The 18,430-nt window shown below is 39.7% G+C and overlaps 1 protein-coding gene across 6 annotated transcripts in view; it reads left to right on the top strand.

The window, feature by feature from the left end:
• Positions 1–18,430, top strand: part of MTHFD1L (methylenetetrahydrofolate dehydrogenase (NADP+ dependent) 1 like) — a 195,584-nt gene that overhangs the window by 41,671 nt on the left and 135,483 nt on the right. For all 6 annotated transcript variants that reach the window (XM_060029784.1, XM_060029788.1, XM_060029785.1 and 3 more), the window contains 5 exons: positions 11,748–11,884; positions 13,313–13,359; positions 15,566–15,673; positions 16,572–16,646; positions 18,270–18,372. In XM_060029784.1, coding sequence (XP_059885767.1) covers positions 11,748–11,884; positions 13,313–13,359; positions 15,566–15,673; positions 16,572–16,646; positions 18,270–18,372 — 470 coding nt within the window. The remainder of the gene's footprint in view (positions 1–11,747; positions 11,885–13,312; positions 13,360–15,565; positions 15,674–16,571; positions 16,647–18,269; positions 18,373–18,430) is intronic.

Here is an 18,430-nt window from a genome sequence, read left to right as displayed (position 1 = left end):
ACATCATTCCACTCTGTCTCTGCTGGCCTTTATGTGTGTAACTGATCGGAAGAAGCCAGGCTGCCATGTCATACGTAGAAGCCAAAATTAAACCTGAATTCTCAAGTACAGATTTAACCCAAGGACGTCAACAGTTCTTTTTCTGAAATTGTGGTATAAATTCCCTTACATAACGAAGACGTATGAAGGAACAAAAATCAAATTGTGTTGCTTTCACCTGCATTGAAAAAGAAGCTGGGGCTTCCCTGGTGGCACAGCAGTTAAGAATCTGCGTGCAAACACAAGGGACACGGGTTCGAGCCCTGGTCTGGGAAGATCCCCAATGCCGCGGAGCAGCTAAACCCGTGCGCCACAATTACTGAGCCTGCGCTCTGAGCCCGCGAGCCACAACTACTGAGCCCGCGTGCCACAGCTACTGAAGCCCGTGCGCCTAAAGCCCATGCTCCACGACAAGAGAAGCCACTGCAATGAGAAGCCCGTGCACTGCAACGAAGAGTAGCTCCCGCTCGCTGCAACTAGAGAAAGCCTGCATGCCGCAACAAAGACCCAATGCAGCCAAAAATAAATTTTAAAAAAAAATAAATTTTTTTTAAAAAAGAAAAAGAAGCTGTGAGGGTAGGATTTTGAGATGTATATATGCATCTGTCTCAGAGCTTGGAGGTTTTTAGAAAAGACATATAACAGTGTATTCTATAAGAGAGGAATGAACTCCCCTCACCAACACAACAAGAGATATTTTTTAAGTGTGTAAACTGCCTTTGTTACCTAATCTTTTGATAGCTGGATGTTTGAAATCACTTTAAAACAGCAAAACAATCATTTATAATCTAAAATGAAAACTTCATTTGAAATAAAATCACCTTTAATTTTTGTCAGGTCAGTTATGGAAAAGTGACATTATCAAGCCCTTATACGCATGGTTGCAGCTTCTTAAGAAATATGAATTACCCGTCCACATAATTCAAAAAGAGTCATGTACCACAGTGTTTATTGCAGCACTATTTACGATAGCCATGACATGGAAACAACCTAAGTGTCCATAGACAGATGAATGGATAAAGAAGATGTGGCACGTATATACAATGGAATATTACTCAGCCATAAAAAGAAACAAAATTGAGTTATTTGTAATGAGGTGGATGGACCTAGAGACTGTCATACAGAGTGAAGTAAGTCAGAAAGAGAAAAACAAATACCGTATGCTAACACATATATGTGGAATCTAAAAAAAAAAAAAAGTTCTGAAGAACCTAGGGGCAGGACAGGAGTAAAGACGCAGACGTAGAGAATGGACTTGAGGACATGGGGAGGGGGAAGGGTAAGCTGGGAGGAAGTGAGAGAGTGGCATGGACATATATATATACACTACCAACTGTAAAATAGATAGCTAGTGGGAAGCAGCAACATAGCACAGGGAGATCAACTCGGTGCTTTGTGACCACCTAGGGGGGTGGGATCAAGAGGAGATATGGGGGTATATGTATATGTATAGGTGATTCACTTTGTTATAAAGCAGAAACTAACACACCATTGTAAAGCAATTATACTCCAATAAAGATGTTAAAAAAAAACAACTCAAAAAAAAAAGCAGAACTCAAAAAAAGAAAAAGGATGTGGTACATATATACCACAAATAAAGATAAAATATTACTCAGCCATAAAAAAGAACGAAATAATGCCATTCATGGCAACATGGATGGACCTAGAGATTGTCATACTGAGTTAAGTAAGTCAGATGGAGAAAGACAAAAATCATATGATATCACTTATATGTGACATCTAAAAAAAAATGATACCGATGAATTTATTCGCAAAACAAATAAAGTCACAGATGTAGAAAACAAACTTGTGGTTACCAGGAGGGAAAGCGGGTGGGAGGGATAAATTGGGAGATTGGGATTGACACATAGACACTACTATATAAAAAATAGATAAGTGATAAGGACCTACTGTATAGCCAGGGAGCTCTTCTCAATACTCTGTAATGACCTTTATGGGAAAATAATCTTAAAAAGAGTGGATATATGTATATGTATAACTGATTCACTTTGCTGTACAGCAGAAACTAACACAACATTGTAAATCAACTATACTCCAATAACATTTTTTTAAATAATAAAAAAAAATAGATGGCTAGTGGGAAGCAGCTGCATAGCACAGGGAGATCAGCTCTGTGCTTTGTGACCACCTAGAGGGGTGGGATAGGGAGGGTGGGAGGGAGACCAAGAGGGAGGGGATATGGGGATATATGTATACATATAGCTGATTCACTTTGTTATACAGCAGCAACTAACACAACATTATAAAGCAATTATACTCCAATAAAGATGTTAGGGAAAAAAAGAAATATAAATTACCAGTCCATTAAATGATTTTTTCCTTTTTTCTGAAAGTTTTTTTTTTAATCTGAAAATAATATTGACCCATTGAATAAAAATTTAGCATAAAGAAAAGTAAAAAGAAGGAGAAAACGAAATCTCTCATTACACAGAAGTATTCAAAATTTTTATATTTCCTTCCAGGATTGTATCTCTGCATCTGTCCTTTTTACACATTGAGATCATGCCATAAATACCATTTTGTGTCCTGCTTTTATCCCTGAATACTATAACATAAGTCTTCTCTCATGCTTTAGAAGAATTCAAATGCCCAAATAATTTTTCAGTAAAGCTAAATAATAAAATATTATTGCACGTTTGAATTCATGTATAAATGTGATTTGAATATATCAACAGTGGGATTAAAATATAAAACCATGGGATTAAAAAAACCTTCTACTATTAATAACCCAAATGCAAAACAGATTAATTCATTTTAAAATGCTATTCTTCAAACTTCAGAATTTCTTATTCCATCAGAATCATCTGTATTTCATCAGCTACACTTCACATGGTATTTACACCTACACATCACTTTATTTGCTCTGCCTGACAAAATGAAAAGTATTGGGAATTGTTCAGGGAAATATGCCAAAAGAATCTTAGGGTCTCCTGAGTTTTACATATTTTCCTAGTTACACTAATGAAAAGGAATTTGTTTGAGAACTTGACTCGGAGTGCAGCTGCAGGGCATTGAAAGTGTATGCCGAATGGGTCTCCATCCACCCTTTACTGATTTCCATGCAGAAGTTTTTAGAATTTTTCTGAATCGCTTGGACCCAGCAGTTAAAAAAGAAGCCCAAATTCAAAGTGTGAACAGACTGAATTTCGTATTAAAGGAAAATATTCACATCACTATTTGTTTGTCTAGAGTGCCAAATACCTGATTTTATTTTAGTTTATTTTTTAATGTTACAAACCATTTTGGTCAGTGTAAAAATAACTTCTTTTGATTCTTCTAAGATTGTGATTTTCTGCCCTGTGCAACTATCTAAATATCTGTGAGTTTTTCTTCTAGTTACTGTAGTTGCAGAGCAGAACAAAGGTATTTACAAGAGGCCAGGGACTTTGAACTATTTGCCTCAGTCAAGTGTAATGGGAAACAACAAATGGACCATGGTTATCCTTTTTTTTTTTTTTTTTTTAATGAACAGACTATTATTTTTTTAATGACTTAGGACAAGCTTTACTAATTGTTTTTTTTTAACATCTTTATTGGAGTATAATTGCTTTACAATGGTGTGTTAGTTTCTGCTTTATAACAAAGTGAATCACCTATACATATACATATATCCCCATATCTCCTCCCTCTTGTATCTCCTTCCCACCCTCCCTATCCCACCCCTCTAGGTGGTCACAAAGCACCAGGCTGATCTCCCTGTGCTATGCGGCTGCTTCCCACTAGCTATCTGTTTTACATTTGGTAGTGTATATATGTCCATGCCACTCTCTCACTTCCTCCCAGTTTACCCTTCCCCCTCCCTGTGTCCTCAAGTCCATTCTCTACATCTACGTCTTTATTCCTCTCCTGCCCCTAGGTTCTTCAGAACCTTTTTTTTTTTTTTTTAGATTCCATATATACGTGTTACCATACAGTATTTGTTTTTCTCTTTCTGACTTACTTCACTCTGTATGGCAGACTCTAGGTCCATCCACCTCACTACAAATAACTCAATTTCGTTTCTTTTTATGGCTGAGTAATATTCCATTGTATATATGTGCCACATCTTCTTTATCCATTCATCTGTCGATGTGCACTTAGGTTGCTTCCATGTCTTGGCTATTGTAAATAGTGCTGCAGTGAACATTGTGGTACATGACTCTTTTTGAATTATGGTTTTCTCAGGGTATATGCCCAGGAGTGGGATTGCTGGGTCATATGGTAGTTCTATTTGTAGTTTTTTAAGGAACCTCCATACTGTTCTCCATAGTGGCTGTATCAATTTACATTCCCACCAACAGTGCAAGAGGGTTCCCTTTTCACCACACCCTCTCCAGCATTTATTGTTTGTAGATTTTTTGAGATGACCATCCTGACTGGTGTGAGGGGATACCTCATCGTAGTTTGGATTTGCAATTCTCTAATGATTAGTGATGTTGAACATCCTTTCATGTGTTTGTTGGCAATGTGATATCTTCTTTGGAAAAATGTCTGAGTCTTCTGCCCATTTTTGGATTGGGTTGTTTGTTTTTTTGTAGCTGAGCTGCATGAGCTGCTTGTAAATTTTGGAGATTAATCCTTTCAGTTGCTTCATTAGCAAATATTTTCTCCCATTCTGAGGGTTGTCTTTTCGTCTTGTTTATGGTTTCCTTTGCTGTGCAAAAGCTTTTAAGTTTCATTAGGTCCCACTTGTTTATTTTTGTTTTTATTTCCATTTCTCTAAGGGGTGGGTCAAAAGGATCTTGCTGTGATTTATGTCATAGAATGTTCTGCCTGTGTTTTCCTCCAAGAGTTTTATAGTGTCTAGCCTTACATTTAGGTCTTTAATCCATTTTGAGTTTATTTTTTTGTATGGTGTTAGGGAGTGTTCTAATTTCATTCTTTTACATGTAGCGGTCCAGTTTTCCCAACACCACTTATTGAAGAGGCTGTCTTTTCTCCATTGTATATTCTGGCCTCCTTTATCAAAAATAAGGTGACCATATGTGCGTGGGTTTATCTCTGGGTTTTCTATCCTGTTCCATTGATCTGTATTTCTGTTTTTGTGCCAGTACCATCCTGTCTTGATTACTGTAGCTTTGTAGTGTTGTTTGAAGTCTGGGAACCTGATTCCTCCAGCTCCGTTTTTCTTTTTCGAGATTGCTTTGGCTATTTGGGGTCTTTTGTGTTTCCATACAAATTGTGAAACTTTTGTGCTAGTTCTGTGAAAAATGCCGTTGGTAGTTTGATAGGGATTGCACTGAATCTGTAGATTGCTTTGGGTAGTAGAGTCATATTCACAATGTTGATTCTTCCAATAAAAGAATATGGTATCTCCCTCCATCTGTTTGTATAATCTTTATTTTCTTTCATCAGTGTCTTATCGTTTTCCGCATACAGGTCTTTTGTGTCCTTAGGTAGGTTTATTCCTAGGTATTTTATTCGTTTCGTTGAAATAGTAAATGGAAGTGTTTCCTTAATTTCTCTTTCAGATATTTCATCATTAGTGTATAGGAATACAAGAGATATCTGTTCATTAATTTTGTATCCTGATACTTTACCAAATTCATTGATTAGTAGTTTTCTGGTAGCATCTTTAGGATTCTCTATGTATAGTATCATGTCATCTGCAAACAGTAACAGCTTTATTTCTTCTTTTCTGATTTGGGTTCCTTTTATTTCTTTTTCTTCTGTAATTGATGTGGCTAAAACTTCCAAAACTATGTTGAATAATAATGGTGGGAGTGGACAACCTTGTCTTGTTCCTGATCTTACAGGAAATGGTTTCATTTTTTCACCATTGAGAACAATGTTGGCTGTGGGCTTGTCATATAGGGCCTTTATTATGTTGAGGTAAGTTCCCTCTATGCCTACTTTCTGGAGGTTTTTTATATAAATGGGTGTTGAATTTTGTCAAAAGCTTTTTCTGCATCTATTGAGATGATCATAAGGTTTTTCTCCTTCAATTTGTTAATATGGTGTATCACGTTGATTGATTTGTGTATATTGAAGAATCCTTGCATTCCTGGGATAAACCCCAGTTGATCGTGGTGTATGAGCCTTTTAATGTGCTGTTGGATTCTGTTTACTAGTATTTTGTTGAGGATTTTTGCCTCTGTGTTCATCAGTGATATTGGCCTTTAGTTTTCTTTCTTTGTGACATCTTTGTCTGGTTTTGGTATCAGGGTGATGGTGGCCTCATAGAATGAATTTGAGAGTGTTCGTCCCTTTGCTATATTTTGGAAGAGTTTGAGAAGGATAGGTGTTAGCTCTTCTCTAAATGTTTGATAGAATTCACCTGTGAAGCCATCTGGTCCTGGGCTTTTGTTTGTTGGAAGATTTTTAATCACAGTCTCAATTCAGTGCTTGTGATTGGTCTGTTTACATTTTCTGTTTCTTCCTGGTTCAGTCTTGGAAGGTTGTGCTTTTCTAAGAATTTGTCCATTTCTTCCAGGCTGTCCATTTTATTGGCATATAGCTGCTTGTAGTAATCTCTCATTATCCTTTGTATTTCTGCAATGTCAGTTGTTATTTCTCCTTTTTCATTTCTAATTCTATTGATATGAGTCTTCTCCCTTTTTTTTCTTGATGAGTCTGACTAATGGTTTATCAACTTTCTTTATCTTCTCAAAGAACCAGCTTTTAGTTTTATTGATCTTTGCTATTGTTTCCTTCATTTCTTTTTCATTTATTTCTGCTCTGATCTTTATGATTTCTTTCCTTCTGCTAACTTTGGGGGTTTTTTGTTCTTCTTTCTCTAATTGCTTTAGGTGTAAGGTTAGGTTGTTTATTTGAGATGTTTCTTGTTTCTTGAGGTAGGATTGTATTGCTATAGACTTCCCTCTTAGAACTGCTTTTGCTGCATCCCATAGGTTTTGGGTCATTGTGTTTTCATGTCATTTGTTTCTAGGCACTTTTTGATTTCCTCTTTGATTCCTTCAGTGATCTCTTGGTTATTTAGTAGTGTATTGTTTAACCTCCATGTGTTTGTAGTTTTTACAGATTTTTTCCTGTAATTGGTATCTACTCTCATAGCACTGTGGTCGGAAAAGAAACTTGATGCGATTTCAATGTTCTTAAATTTACCAAGGCTTGATTTGTGACCCAAGATATGATTTATCCTGGAGAGTGTTCCGTGAGCACTTGAGAAGAAAGTGTACTCTGTTGTTTTTGGATGGAGTGTCCTATAAATATCAATTAAGTCCATCTTGTTTAATGTATCATTTAAAGCTTGTGTTTCCTTATTTATTTTCATTTTGGATGATCTGTCCATTGGTGTAAGTGAGGTGTTAAAGTCCCCCACCATTATTGTGCTACTGTCAATTTCCTCTTTTTTAGCTGTTAGCATTTGCCTTATGTATTGAGGTGCTCCTATGTTGGGTGCATAAATATTTACAATTGTTATATCTTCTTCTTGGATTGATCCCTCGATCATTATGTAGTGTCCTTCTTTGTCTGTTGTAACAGTCTTTATTTTATAGTCTATTTTGTCTGATATGAGAATTGCTACTCCAGCTTGTTTTGATTTCCATTTGCATGGAATATCTTTTTCCAGCCCCTCACTTTCAGTCTGTATGTGTCCCTAGGTCTGAAGTGGGTCTCTTTTAGACAGCATATCTATGCGTGTTGTTTTTGTATCCATTCAGCCAGTCTGTCTTTTGGTTGGAGCAGTTAATCCATTTACATTTAAGGTAGTTATCGATATGTGTGTTCCTATTCCCATTTTCTTAATTGTTTTGGGTTTGTTTTTGTAGGTGTTTTCCTTCTCCTGTGTTTCCTTCCTAGAGAAGTTCCTTTAGCATTTGTTGTAAAGCTGGTTTAGTGGTGCTGAATTCTCTTAGCTTTTGCTTGTCTGTAAAGGTTTTACGTTCTCCGTCTAATCTGAATGAGATCCTTGCTGGGTAGAGTAATCTTGGTTGTAGGTTTTACCCTTTCAGCGCTTTAAATATGTCCTGCCACTTCCTTCTGGCTTGCAGAGTTTCTGCTGAAAGATCAGCTGTTAACCTTATGGGGATTCCCTTGTGTATTATTTGTTGTTTTTCCCTTGCTGCTTTTACTATGTTTTCTTTTCATTTAACATTTGATAATTTGATTAATATGTGTCTTGGCATGTTTCTTCTTGGAGTTATCATGTATGGAACTCTCTGTGCTTCCTGGACTTGATTGACTATTTCCTTTTCCATATTAAGGAAGTTTTCAATTATAATGTCTTCAGATATTTTCTTAGACCCTTTCTTTTTCTCTTCTTCTTCTGGGACCCCTATAATTCTCATGTTGGTGTATTTAATGTTGTCCCAAAGGTCTCTTGAGACTGTCCTCAATTCTTTTCATTCTTTTTTCTTTATTCTGCTCTGCGGCAGTTATTTCCACTATTTTATCTTCCAGGTCAGTTATCCGTTCTTCTGCCTCAGTTATTCTGCTATTGATTCCTGGTAGAGAATTTTTAATTTCATTTATTGTGTTGTTCATCATTGTTTGTTTGCTCTTTAGTTCTTCTAGGTCCTTGTTAAACATTTCTTATATTTTCTCCATTCTATTTCCAAGATTTTGGATCATCTTTACTATCCTTACTCTGATTTCTTCTTTCAGGTAGACTCCCTATTTCCTCTTGATTTGTTGGGTCTGGTGGGGTTTTATCTTGCTCCTTCATCTGCTGTGCATTCCCCTGTTTTCTCATTTTGCTTAACTTACTGTGTTTGGGGTCTTCTTTTCACAGGCTGCAGGTTTGTAGTTTCCGTTGTTTTTGGTGTCTGCCCCCAGTAGCTAAGTTTGGTTCAGTGGGTTGTGTAGGCTGGTGCCTGTGTTCTAGTGGGTCAGGCTGGATCTTGTCTTTCTGCTGGGCAGGACCATGTCCGTTGGTGTGTTTTAGGGTGACTGTGACCTTATTATGATTTTAGGCAGCTTCTCTGCTAATGGGTAAGGTTGTGTTCCTGTCTCGCTAGTTGTTTGGCATAGGGTGTCCAGCACTGTAGCTTGCTGGTCGTTGAGTGGACCTGGGTCTTATCGTTGAGTTGGAGATGTCTGGGAGATCTCCAACTCGTTCAGTTCGTTTTTACTGTAGTTGACAGTGAATAACATTTGTCTTAGAAAAGGTGTCATTTCTTTTTCTAATGTTTTTTGCTCATCTATGCCTGGACATGTGACAGAAACGCAATGGAAATAGTCTTTCACCTCAGCAAGCTTGTAGTCCTAATGCCCCCTGAAAAGTTAGATAATAAGCACGAAATGAGTCCTGTGGGAAGTTGGAGGGAGCAGATAAATATCCTAGGAGAAGATGTGGAAGATAATGAGCAGAACCCCCAGTTCCATTTCCATAAACTCCAGGCTCTTACAGAAAAAGAAATTAGGTTAACGTGGTGCTTATTCTTTCCTCAGTCAACTTGATAGTTTGGAAGGTGAGCTAAGGATCGTGAGATGACAATTAAGCCAAATTTTGATGCCAAATGTAGGAATTAAGGTGAAATAAAATTTTTTTGGTAGCTCTCCTTTGATTGCTCCCCGTAAATACTTCCTACTTTCTGATTTTCCTGAATTATATCAGTTGGCAGAACGCTCAGCAGTCCTGTGTTTCTCATTAAGAGCTGGACGCTTAGCTGGAGTTTTTGGGAGGTCATCTCTGGGCGTGTCTGCTTTTGGCTCTCGCCAGCAGCATTGTGAGCATATCCTTAGGGATGAAAATCTAATCCTTCATGTGACACATTTAAGTAAAGCCTCTCTTCCTTTGCAAGAAGTAAATACCAGTACAGTACTTAATCCACCCTACATCTGACCTGCATTTTCTTTACGTAAGATCGTGATGCCTGTGGCTCTTGGTTGGAAGTGTACGTCACCACCGAGGAGCATTCCAGTGGGATCACTAGCTCCCTGCCAGTGGCCTCCTTGTTGCTCCATCCAGTGACCGCTTTTCACTGGACTGCATTTGAGTCTGGGGACGCTTCCATGGCTCCCTTCGAAGATTCCCCTGTCACACCTCTGCCTCCTGTCAGGGTTTCCCGAACTTAATATTGCTCCTTCTTAGCTTCCCTTTGCTCTCTTCTAACTATTCCCTAAGAGACCATGTTCTTAACAATTCTCTCTTTATCCCTTTTGTACTCTGTTCCCTCCACTGGCTGATCGTCTCCATTCCCATGCTTTGAATTACTCATTATCGATAATGATTTCCATCCATAGAAATAACCTAGTGAAGTCAGATGACTTGCCTGGGTTTAATTTCCAGCTCTACTGCTTACTAATTGTGTGGCCTTGGGCAGGATACTTAAAATTCCTGTGCCTTAGCTTCCTCGTTTATCAAATGAAGATTAACCCAACAAATATAAAGCACAGAGCCTAGCATATTAACTACCCCAAACCCACCCTCACTTTTATCTGGCGAACTCTCATCCATTTGTCAGGTCTCAGCTTAGATGTTACTTCCACCAGGAAGCCTTCCCTGCTGTCCCAAGTCTACTTGGATCGTCCTGTGTGCTCTCATAATATAGTGTAATTGCCCTGTTTCCTCTGTCTCAGCGTTTCTCACATTCATTGTAACTGCTCATTGATCTCTCCACATCTCCCATCGGCCATAAGCTCTGTGAGGTCAGCAGTGGAGTCCAGTGTGGTCGTCACTGTGTCCCCGGGGTCTAGTTACCTGGACACAGTGGCACTTAAGAAATATTTGCTGAAAGAGTGATTGATTGTATTGCTGTGGTGGACGGAGATAGTTGTATTGCTTCTTTGTGGTCACATCGCTGGGTTTTTTGGGTCAGAAAACTCTGTCATCAGTTTTGTTTTGGTTGAGCGTCCTAGACAATCTGGCTCACAGCATCTAACCCACAGAAGACTAAATTGTAAGGCAAAAGAAGTTTTGAAACTTGTAACAGTGGTTAGGATATGCCAAGGAACAATTTCATGGGTCTTTACTTGGGAATGTAATAGACGCCTGTCCCATTACTTAATTCTTTGATGTTGTGAGCCTCTGATGCTTGGCTCTGTAGGGTGTGTGCTCAACAGTGAGCTCCCAGAGCAGACTTGACCTCCTGAGTGTGCTTAGGAGCTGTGGACTTACTCCTTCCCAATACGGGAAGGGAGAGGCTGAGTGTGTCTGTAGGAAGCTACAGGAATGCAGATATCTCCTCTTTAGGACAAAGAACTTGTCTAACTGTAAAAGCTATCAGGAAATGAATGGGCCACCCTGGAGGTAATGAGCCTCCGGCACAGCTTGTGTTTAAACATGGCTGGACAAGCCCCGGACACTGATATCTAGAAGGAGATGGACGAATGGGGACATTAGAATCCCTTCCAAAATGAGAGTCCGGCCATGCCTCACCACCCCTGGACCGTTGACTTAGGCCTCGTGCCCACTTAATGCCCTCGGTAAATGGCCCTGGAAGAACAAATGCCAACTTATCCATCAGCAAGAGAATGACATCAGCTTAATTACTTAAATCGTTTTGATGAATAACTCTTTGCCGTTTCTTGAAGTTGATAGTGTTATTGGCACTACTGCTGAATTAACTTTTCTTTCTTGGCACTCTTGGTAAAGATACGTCTATATCCTGATTTTAACTTAAGCGCGGACTTTTGTGATGTGGGTAGACCATAAAAAGATCCAAGGAAGTTGAATGGTTCAGTGATTCTGGAGTGGCCTGGCCTCTCTCAGTCTCCTCCGAGTTGGTTCTTGTACCATAGATTGACTGTGCATAGGTTGTCTAGAAAATATTAAATTTACTGTTCCTTTTCCCCCACACCAGGATCACACCCACCCCTCTGGGAGAAGGGAAAAGTACGGTTACAATTGGGCTCGTGCAGGCATTGACTGCGCACCTGAACGTCAACTCCTTTGCCTGTCTGAGGCAGCCTTCTCAAGGACCGACTTTCGGAGTGAAAGGTAGTTCATTTAACAACTAGTATGTTTTTCAGGGCAAAATTTATCACCAACAATCGTGGAGTTACAACTTACTAGAGGAACTGATACATTTCATCTCTACATGCACTCCTGCAGCCCTCCCCCCCCCTCCCCCCTGCACATTCAGGAGGTCGCCGCAGCATGATCCTCCCGCAGAGAGAGCTTCAGGGGGGAGGTCTCAGCAGAGCCCCTCAGGAAGCCGATTCCCTTGCTTCCCTTGAGCGATGGTTGGGCTCTCGCTCGGGACTCCAGCCTTGAGCAGAAAGCCTTCCATTTCATCAGTACCTTTTTTGCCGAGCGGTTTTGAAACTCAGCTGTTTATATTGGTGTTTTGTCATCCCAGCCAAGCTAAAAGGTCTTTCCAACCAAACCGTTAAGAGATCCCTTAGGTCAGCCCCAAGCCTCATGTCATTGGAGTTGCTGCGTGGGCCCCAAGGAGCTCTGGAAACTGGCTGTGGACCGGGAGATGCGATGAACTTCCTCTGTGGCTGTGGTTGGGCTGCGATCTGGCACCTCCACAGTCACTAGTCTTGCTTCGTGGATTTATCATGAATCATTCTTCAGCTCACTTTATAATAGCCTTTACTGCTACAATTACTGCTTGTTCTCGGTACTTTGTGGTTTTTAGCAGTATTATATTTATATTACTGTTACAAATATTAACAACTCCTAACTTTAAGTACTGTTAGAATGTCATACATTATGTAGTGCAGTGAACACTAGATGTGGACAAGAAGCCTGGGGTTTTATTTGTGGCTGTGTCTCTTAGCGCTGTGTGACCTTTAGCCAGTCATAACTTCTCTGAGCCGCGTGTGTAAAAGTGTAAAAGGTATATAGTACTAGGCTTCCCAGATTATCGTGAGGCAAAATAGTGTATAAAAATAAGGTCAACTGTAAAATGATGTGGACACAGAAGGTATCGTTGTTTTAGGATAGAGAAGTCTTTTTAATGTAATAACTTTACTATTTCGGGGGATAAGCAGCATGATAAATCATATATACTATTAACTAAAATAAACTGACAGAAGCCTGTAATGTGTAAGTCTGTTGATCAGGTAGATTTTATTTAGGAAAGTTTTTGGTACTTTAAATGCATGTGCCGTTTAGGTGAAGCATAGCCACGTAAATCTAATAATAAATTAACGAAAGAATCTCATGTTCGCTGTAACGCCGTTTGCTGTATTCTGCTTACCCCCCTTTTAAACAAAGAGACCAAAGTCCTTAAATTATATAGTGGGACGTAGGGTGAACTTTCTTCACCTTCTGCTTTGCCTGAGACGTATTATTTCTCACTGCCTCTTTTTATTACATCTTACGGGTACGTGCGTCCCTGTTGGGCTTGGGGAGCTGTGTCCCTGGGGCTCCTGTACTTGGCAACTCATTTCAAATGGTACCTGCTCTGTTGTTTAGGAGGAGCTGCAGGTGGTGGATACGCCCAGGTCATCCCTATGGAAGAGGTAAGATTCCAAGAGACACGGGTCTTGTGTCACTGTTTTTCCCTCCTGGAACCTTTTCTCTGTGCTTCTGTAAATACAGGCCCACAGTACTTTATCCTCAATCCCAAAGTTCTGAAGGCTCTGAAAACCAGAAGTGTTTGCCTGACCCATTTGGGGGAAGACCTGACATTTACTGTTAATGAGCTACTTATGGATTTTGTCTGTGCCACTAGGTGTAAATATTCATATATTTTGCTGCAGAAATATTATTTTTGATTAATGGATGCCGACCTGGACCCTGCTTGGAATGTTTTATAAATAAATTACGTGTCCATCACACTACCTTTCTACATTCCAAAAAATTCTGAATCCCAAAACCCACCTCAAGGGTTCTGGATGATAGGACGCAGAGCTGTGTCTCCATCATCATCTGTTACACTGCTGAATTCGGGAAGGCCTGGACTCTTCACTTCTGTGAACTGAGACTCCAGAATCAAGTCCAGTCGCTCATCTGTATCCACAGGTTCCACATTCATGGTTGTGACCAACTGCAGCTTGAAAATACTCAGGAAAAAAAATTTTCCAGAAAGTTCCAAAAAGCAAAACTTGAATTAATGCACGCTGATAACTATTTTCGTAACGTTTACATTGTACTGAGTATTATAAGTAGTCTAGCAATGATTTAGATTCTACCGGAGGATGAGAGTATGTTATATGCCAATACTACACTATTTTACATAAGGGACTTTGAGTATCTGCAGATTTTGCTATCTACAGGGTCCTGAAACCAATTCCGCATGGATACTGAGGGACAACCACAGTTCCAAAAAACAAATGGTCCAAATAGGCCAATGGTGTCAATTCTTATTTCTGCACCCTGTATTAACACCTCCTTGTCCCCTGGATTTAACCAGTGACCAGGTCCCATCAGTTCCACTCTCCACATCAGCCTCTTGGTTCAGGTCCTGAGAAGTCTTCCTAAAGCCCATGTCCTTTTCTGCTGCCTGCATTTCAGCAGTTACTCCATCATGCTCCGGCCATCTCTCCACCCCCAGTGTCTCAGGTTCCCATGCCACCCTCCCTGTCTCCACCCTGTCAAACTCGTTGCCCTGTTTTCTCTTGATTCCAAGTCTGGAATGTTCTTCCCTTTCCTGCCTTCCCTGCTCAGCTCACATTTCAAATGGCACCTGCTCCGTCGAGGTTCTGTTCCATCCCACGGATCCCCTCCTGCTCTGTGTTTACCTCCATGTGGTCCCATCGGGCTGTGAGGAGTTAGACCCCCTGGGCCCCAGCACTTAGCCGTGTGCCCAGCACGTAAGAGGTGCTCACTAGGAAATATTTGTTGATTTTGTTGAAGGAATAGGAAAGGGTTTTCTTTTTACCCACAGGGATGTGAGCATCATGGAAGCTAGAGGGAAATTTTGGATAATCTTCAAATGTTGGGGGTGGGAGTGAGAAGGGGGTGGGAGTGAGAAAGCATAGTCAAGGCTTGGCTGAGAAAAATAGCCCCAGGCCTCATCTGCAGGAGGATGAGTAACAGTCACAAGCCAGGAAGCTCCAGAGCCAGGGGGCCAGGTTGGGGATGGAGTGTAAGGAACGTGGCCTGGGGAGTATTGAAAGGGCGCTGCTGACCTGCTGTCATAGGCATCACCTGCATGGCCCAAGTTGGGCCGAACTGAGGGACAAGGTAGTTACAACTATCTGAAAAAGTTAGCAAATTACAAACATGCTGATTCTACAGATAATAATCATGTGTGCACGTAAGATTAGAAGAAAAATAACGAAATAGAGAGTTGTGAGAGTGATACTTTTTTTCTATTTCTCAGGCTGTCACATTCTATATTGTTCTATTGCTACTGTGTGTTTTATTCCCTGCCTTATTCCAAAGTACATTTGATATGGTACTATTTTCTTAATTATAAAACAGTGCATAAAAGTACATGAAAAAAGAAAACCAAAGTAAGGAACCCAATCATTAAGTCCATCAGAATTGTTTCACTCTTAACCTGAGAAAGGAAGAATTTGCAATAGAAAGTCTGTGCAAGTATTCTTTGTTGTCAAGTGGAAGACTGACATTTTCTGATCTTCGGATTCAGGCTGTATAAAACATATCTTAAGCGTTGTAAGGGTATGTCATTAGCAGAATATTTTGTTTATTTGGAAAGTCCTTCAGTACTGCAATGGTTGTTTGAAACAAGTAGAAAGATGTTTTCGTTTCACTTTATAGTTCAACCTTCACCTGACTGGGGACATCCATGCCATCACCGCTGCTAATAACTTGTTGGCTGCTGCTATCGACACAAGGATTTTGCATGAAAATACTCAAACAGATAAGGTGAGAAAGGCTCCTTGTTTTAAGATGCCCAAAAGGCCATTTTGGGCATCTTATCCTGGGATTCCTGGATTAAGGAATTCATGAAAAAACTTTTGGAGTCCGAAAGTTCTCTGAAATTCTATTCAAAATGTTGTGAATTGTATATATGTCCTTATTTCTTAAGGAGAGGATCTGTACTTTGGTAAGGTTCTCAAATTAGTTTATGACCACTACCAGGTTATTGGGAGAATTATGCTAGTTGCTCTTTTTAAGCCAAATTGTCTTCAAGACGAACCTTTAGTTTTAAAGGTAATTGGTAGACAGGTTCTCTTAGTTTTGCCCATGGGTGTAATCTCTGGTCTCTGCTAAGGGGGTTGGAGAGATATCTTTTTAAGATTCTGATGTTACAGGCAGCTATCCTAGATGCCCTGCTAAACAGGTCAGACCCCCTTTTTGGGCCTCAGGGCTGTAGGGTCTGAGAGGTAAATCACACACCTGAAGGGGACAGACTACTAGATGCTAATTCCTCATAGACATAGGACATGGATAAAAGTGGGAATTTCTGACACATTTTACAAAGGTCCTAACATCCTCCAATTAAACTAACTCCCTAGTGAGTTTTTGAAGCCAAAAATAAATATAGAGATAAATTTTAACTTGGTAGTTATAAGGCTGTAGATCAAGAAATGTATTTTCATGCAAACTCTTTACAATGTGCATTATTGCAGATCTAGTCGAATTTATTAAAATGACAGAACTTCAGTCTAAATTGTTTACATTAACCGAGAATTTTAATAGGGTCTGTAATCTAAACAGTTTGGTTATAAATGTAATGAACTTTGCCATATTCTGTAAATTGTCCAAGTTCATGGTTGGCCCTTAAACTTTTGTGAGTTTTGTTTTTATTTTGCGTTTCTAGGCTCTGTATAATCGACTGGTTGCTTCAGTGAATGGTGTTAGAGAATTTTCAAAAATTCAACTTGCTCGGCTGAAAGTAAGTTTCTAGTTAATTGTTCTTTAAAAAGAAAATACCCTGGAAACAAATCAGAAAAATCGTCAGAACCAGAAATTTTGAACTTGATTTGATTTGGGTTTTCAGATGCTTTTTTTGGATATTGAACTCTGAATAGACAGAACAATGTAACAGAGATTGCCCAGAACTAGATGCCTGAGGCCTTGATCCTGCACCAAAAAGCAGGTGGACAAATGAGTTCACCCTTATAGATGTCAGCTTTTTCATCTATAAAACGAGAGCCCCACTCTGCTGAGAACTCTAGTCAACTAACAAATGAAGATTGCCAAGAGTCTTCCTTTTCATAACAGTTCTTAATTTTCTAAGAAAGACTTTGAAAATTCATCTATTTCAGTTTTTATTGTAGCAAGATTCTATTTGTGGATGTGCTCTTAATTCTTATCCATTTTACCATTTTCTAGTGCTCTTTGCTACTTAATGCCCTACTATCACATAGATTTTCCCTTTGCTTTTTTTCAGACTAAAAAATAACTTTAATGATATAATCTACAGCCACTGGTTGGTGAGAATTGGTTTAAAAAATTCATCCCCTGGCTTCTTACTGAACCAAGTTCAGTTTGTTGAGAATAACGCACAATATGGTATCCTCAGCATCTCCAATGTTTATAGTTTGTTTCCCAGATTCTTTTCTTATACTTTATCAAAAACCACTTTGTTAGAGTGTTTCCTTTATAGAAAGAGATGCTTTAAAAGTTTTAATTTTTTTCTTGTGGAATTAGAAATAACTTGAAAACGTAGACATAATCGTTACTTAAATTATTGGTAGGGACTTCCCTGGTGGCGCAGTGGTTACGAATCTGCCTGCCAGTGCAGGGGATACGGGTTCGATCCCTGGTCCGGGAAGATCCCACATGCCTTGGAGCAACGAAGCCCGTGTGCCACAACAACTGGGCCTGCGCTCTAGAGCCCGCGAGCCACAACTACTGAGCGTGCACTCTAGAGCCTGCGAACCACAACTACTGAGCCTGTGTGCCACAACTACTGAAGCCCACGTGCCTAGAGCCCATGCTCCACAACAAGAGAAGCCACCGCATTGAGAAGCCCGTGCACTGCAACGAAGAGTAGCCCCCGCTCGTCACAACTAGAGAAAGCCTGCGCGTAGCAACGAAGACCCAACGCAGCCAAAAATAAAAATAAAATAAATAAATAAAAGAGGAAATTGTTAAAAAAAAATTTATTGGTATTTGTATCTGAAAAGAACAACTAGTGAACTGGAGCATCAGTTAGATGGAAGTTTTATGCCCCTTCTGTGCATGGCATGTGGTGACTACGTAGAGAGCCTTAGGCTATGACAGACAATACGGTACTTATTCTTTGTGTACTGTCACCTGTTATTCGAAGGGTGTATTTGTAATAATACACCCTTCGAATAACAGGTGACAGTACACAAAGAATGTCTCCCATTTTAGGAGGCGTTTGGGTCCATTCATTTATGAGTTGGACTAACCTACCATTTACTTGAAGTTCAGCTTAGTTTTTAAAAAGGCTTTACTAGTCATGGAGAAGGTAAAAGTAGAGGGATAATTTGGTTACGTCTTGCTTTTTATTCCTTCTAAAACATATTTTGTTCTTCTTAATCATTAGAAACTGGGAATAAATAAGACTGATCCGAGCGCTCTGACAGAAGAGGAAATGAGGAAATTTGCCCGTCTTGACATTGACCCCTCCACCATCACGTGGCAGAGAGGTAGGTGCTGGTGGCTAGATGGGGAGGGTGACATGTCTTCCAATTGGAGCTCTGCATA

Source organism: Delphinus delphis, chromosome 14, assembly GCF_949987515.2.
Source record: "Delphinus delphis chromosome 14, mDelDel1.2, whole genome shotgun sequence".
NCBI classification, from domain to species: Eukaryota; Metazoa; Chordata; class Mammalia; order Artiodactyla; family Delphinidae; genus Delphinus; species Delphinus delphis.
Note: the sequence above shows the minus strand (reverse complement) of the source record. Positions and strands in the feature narration are given on the sequence as shown.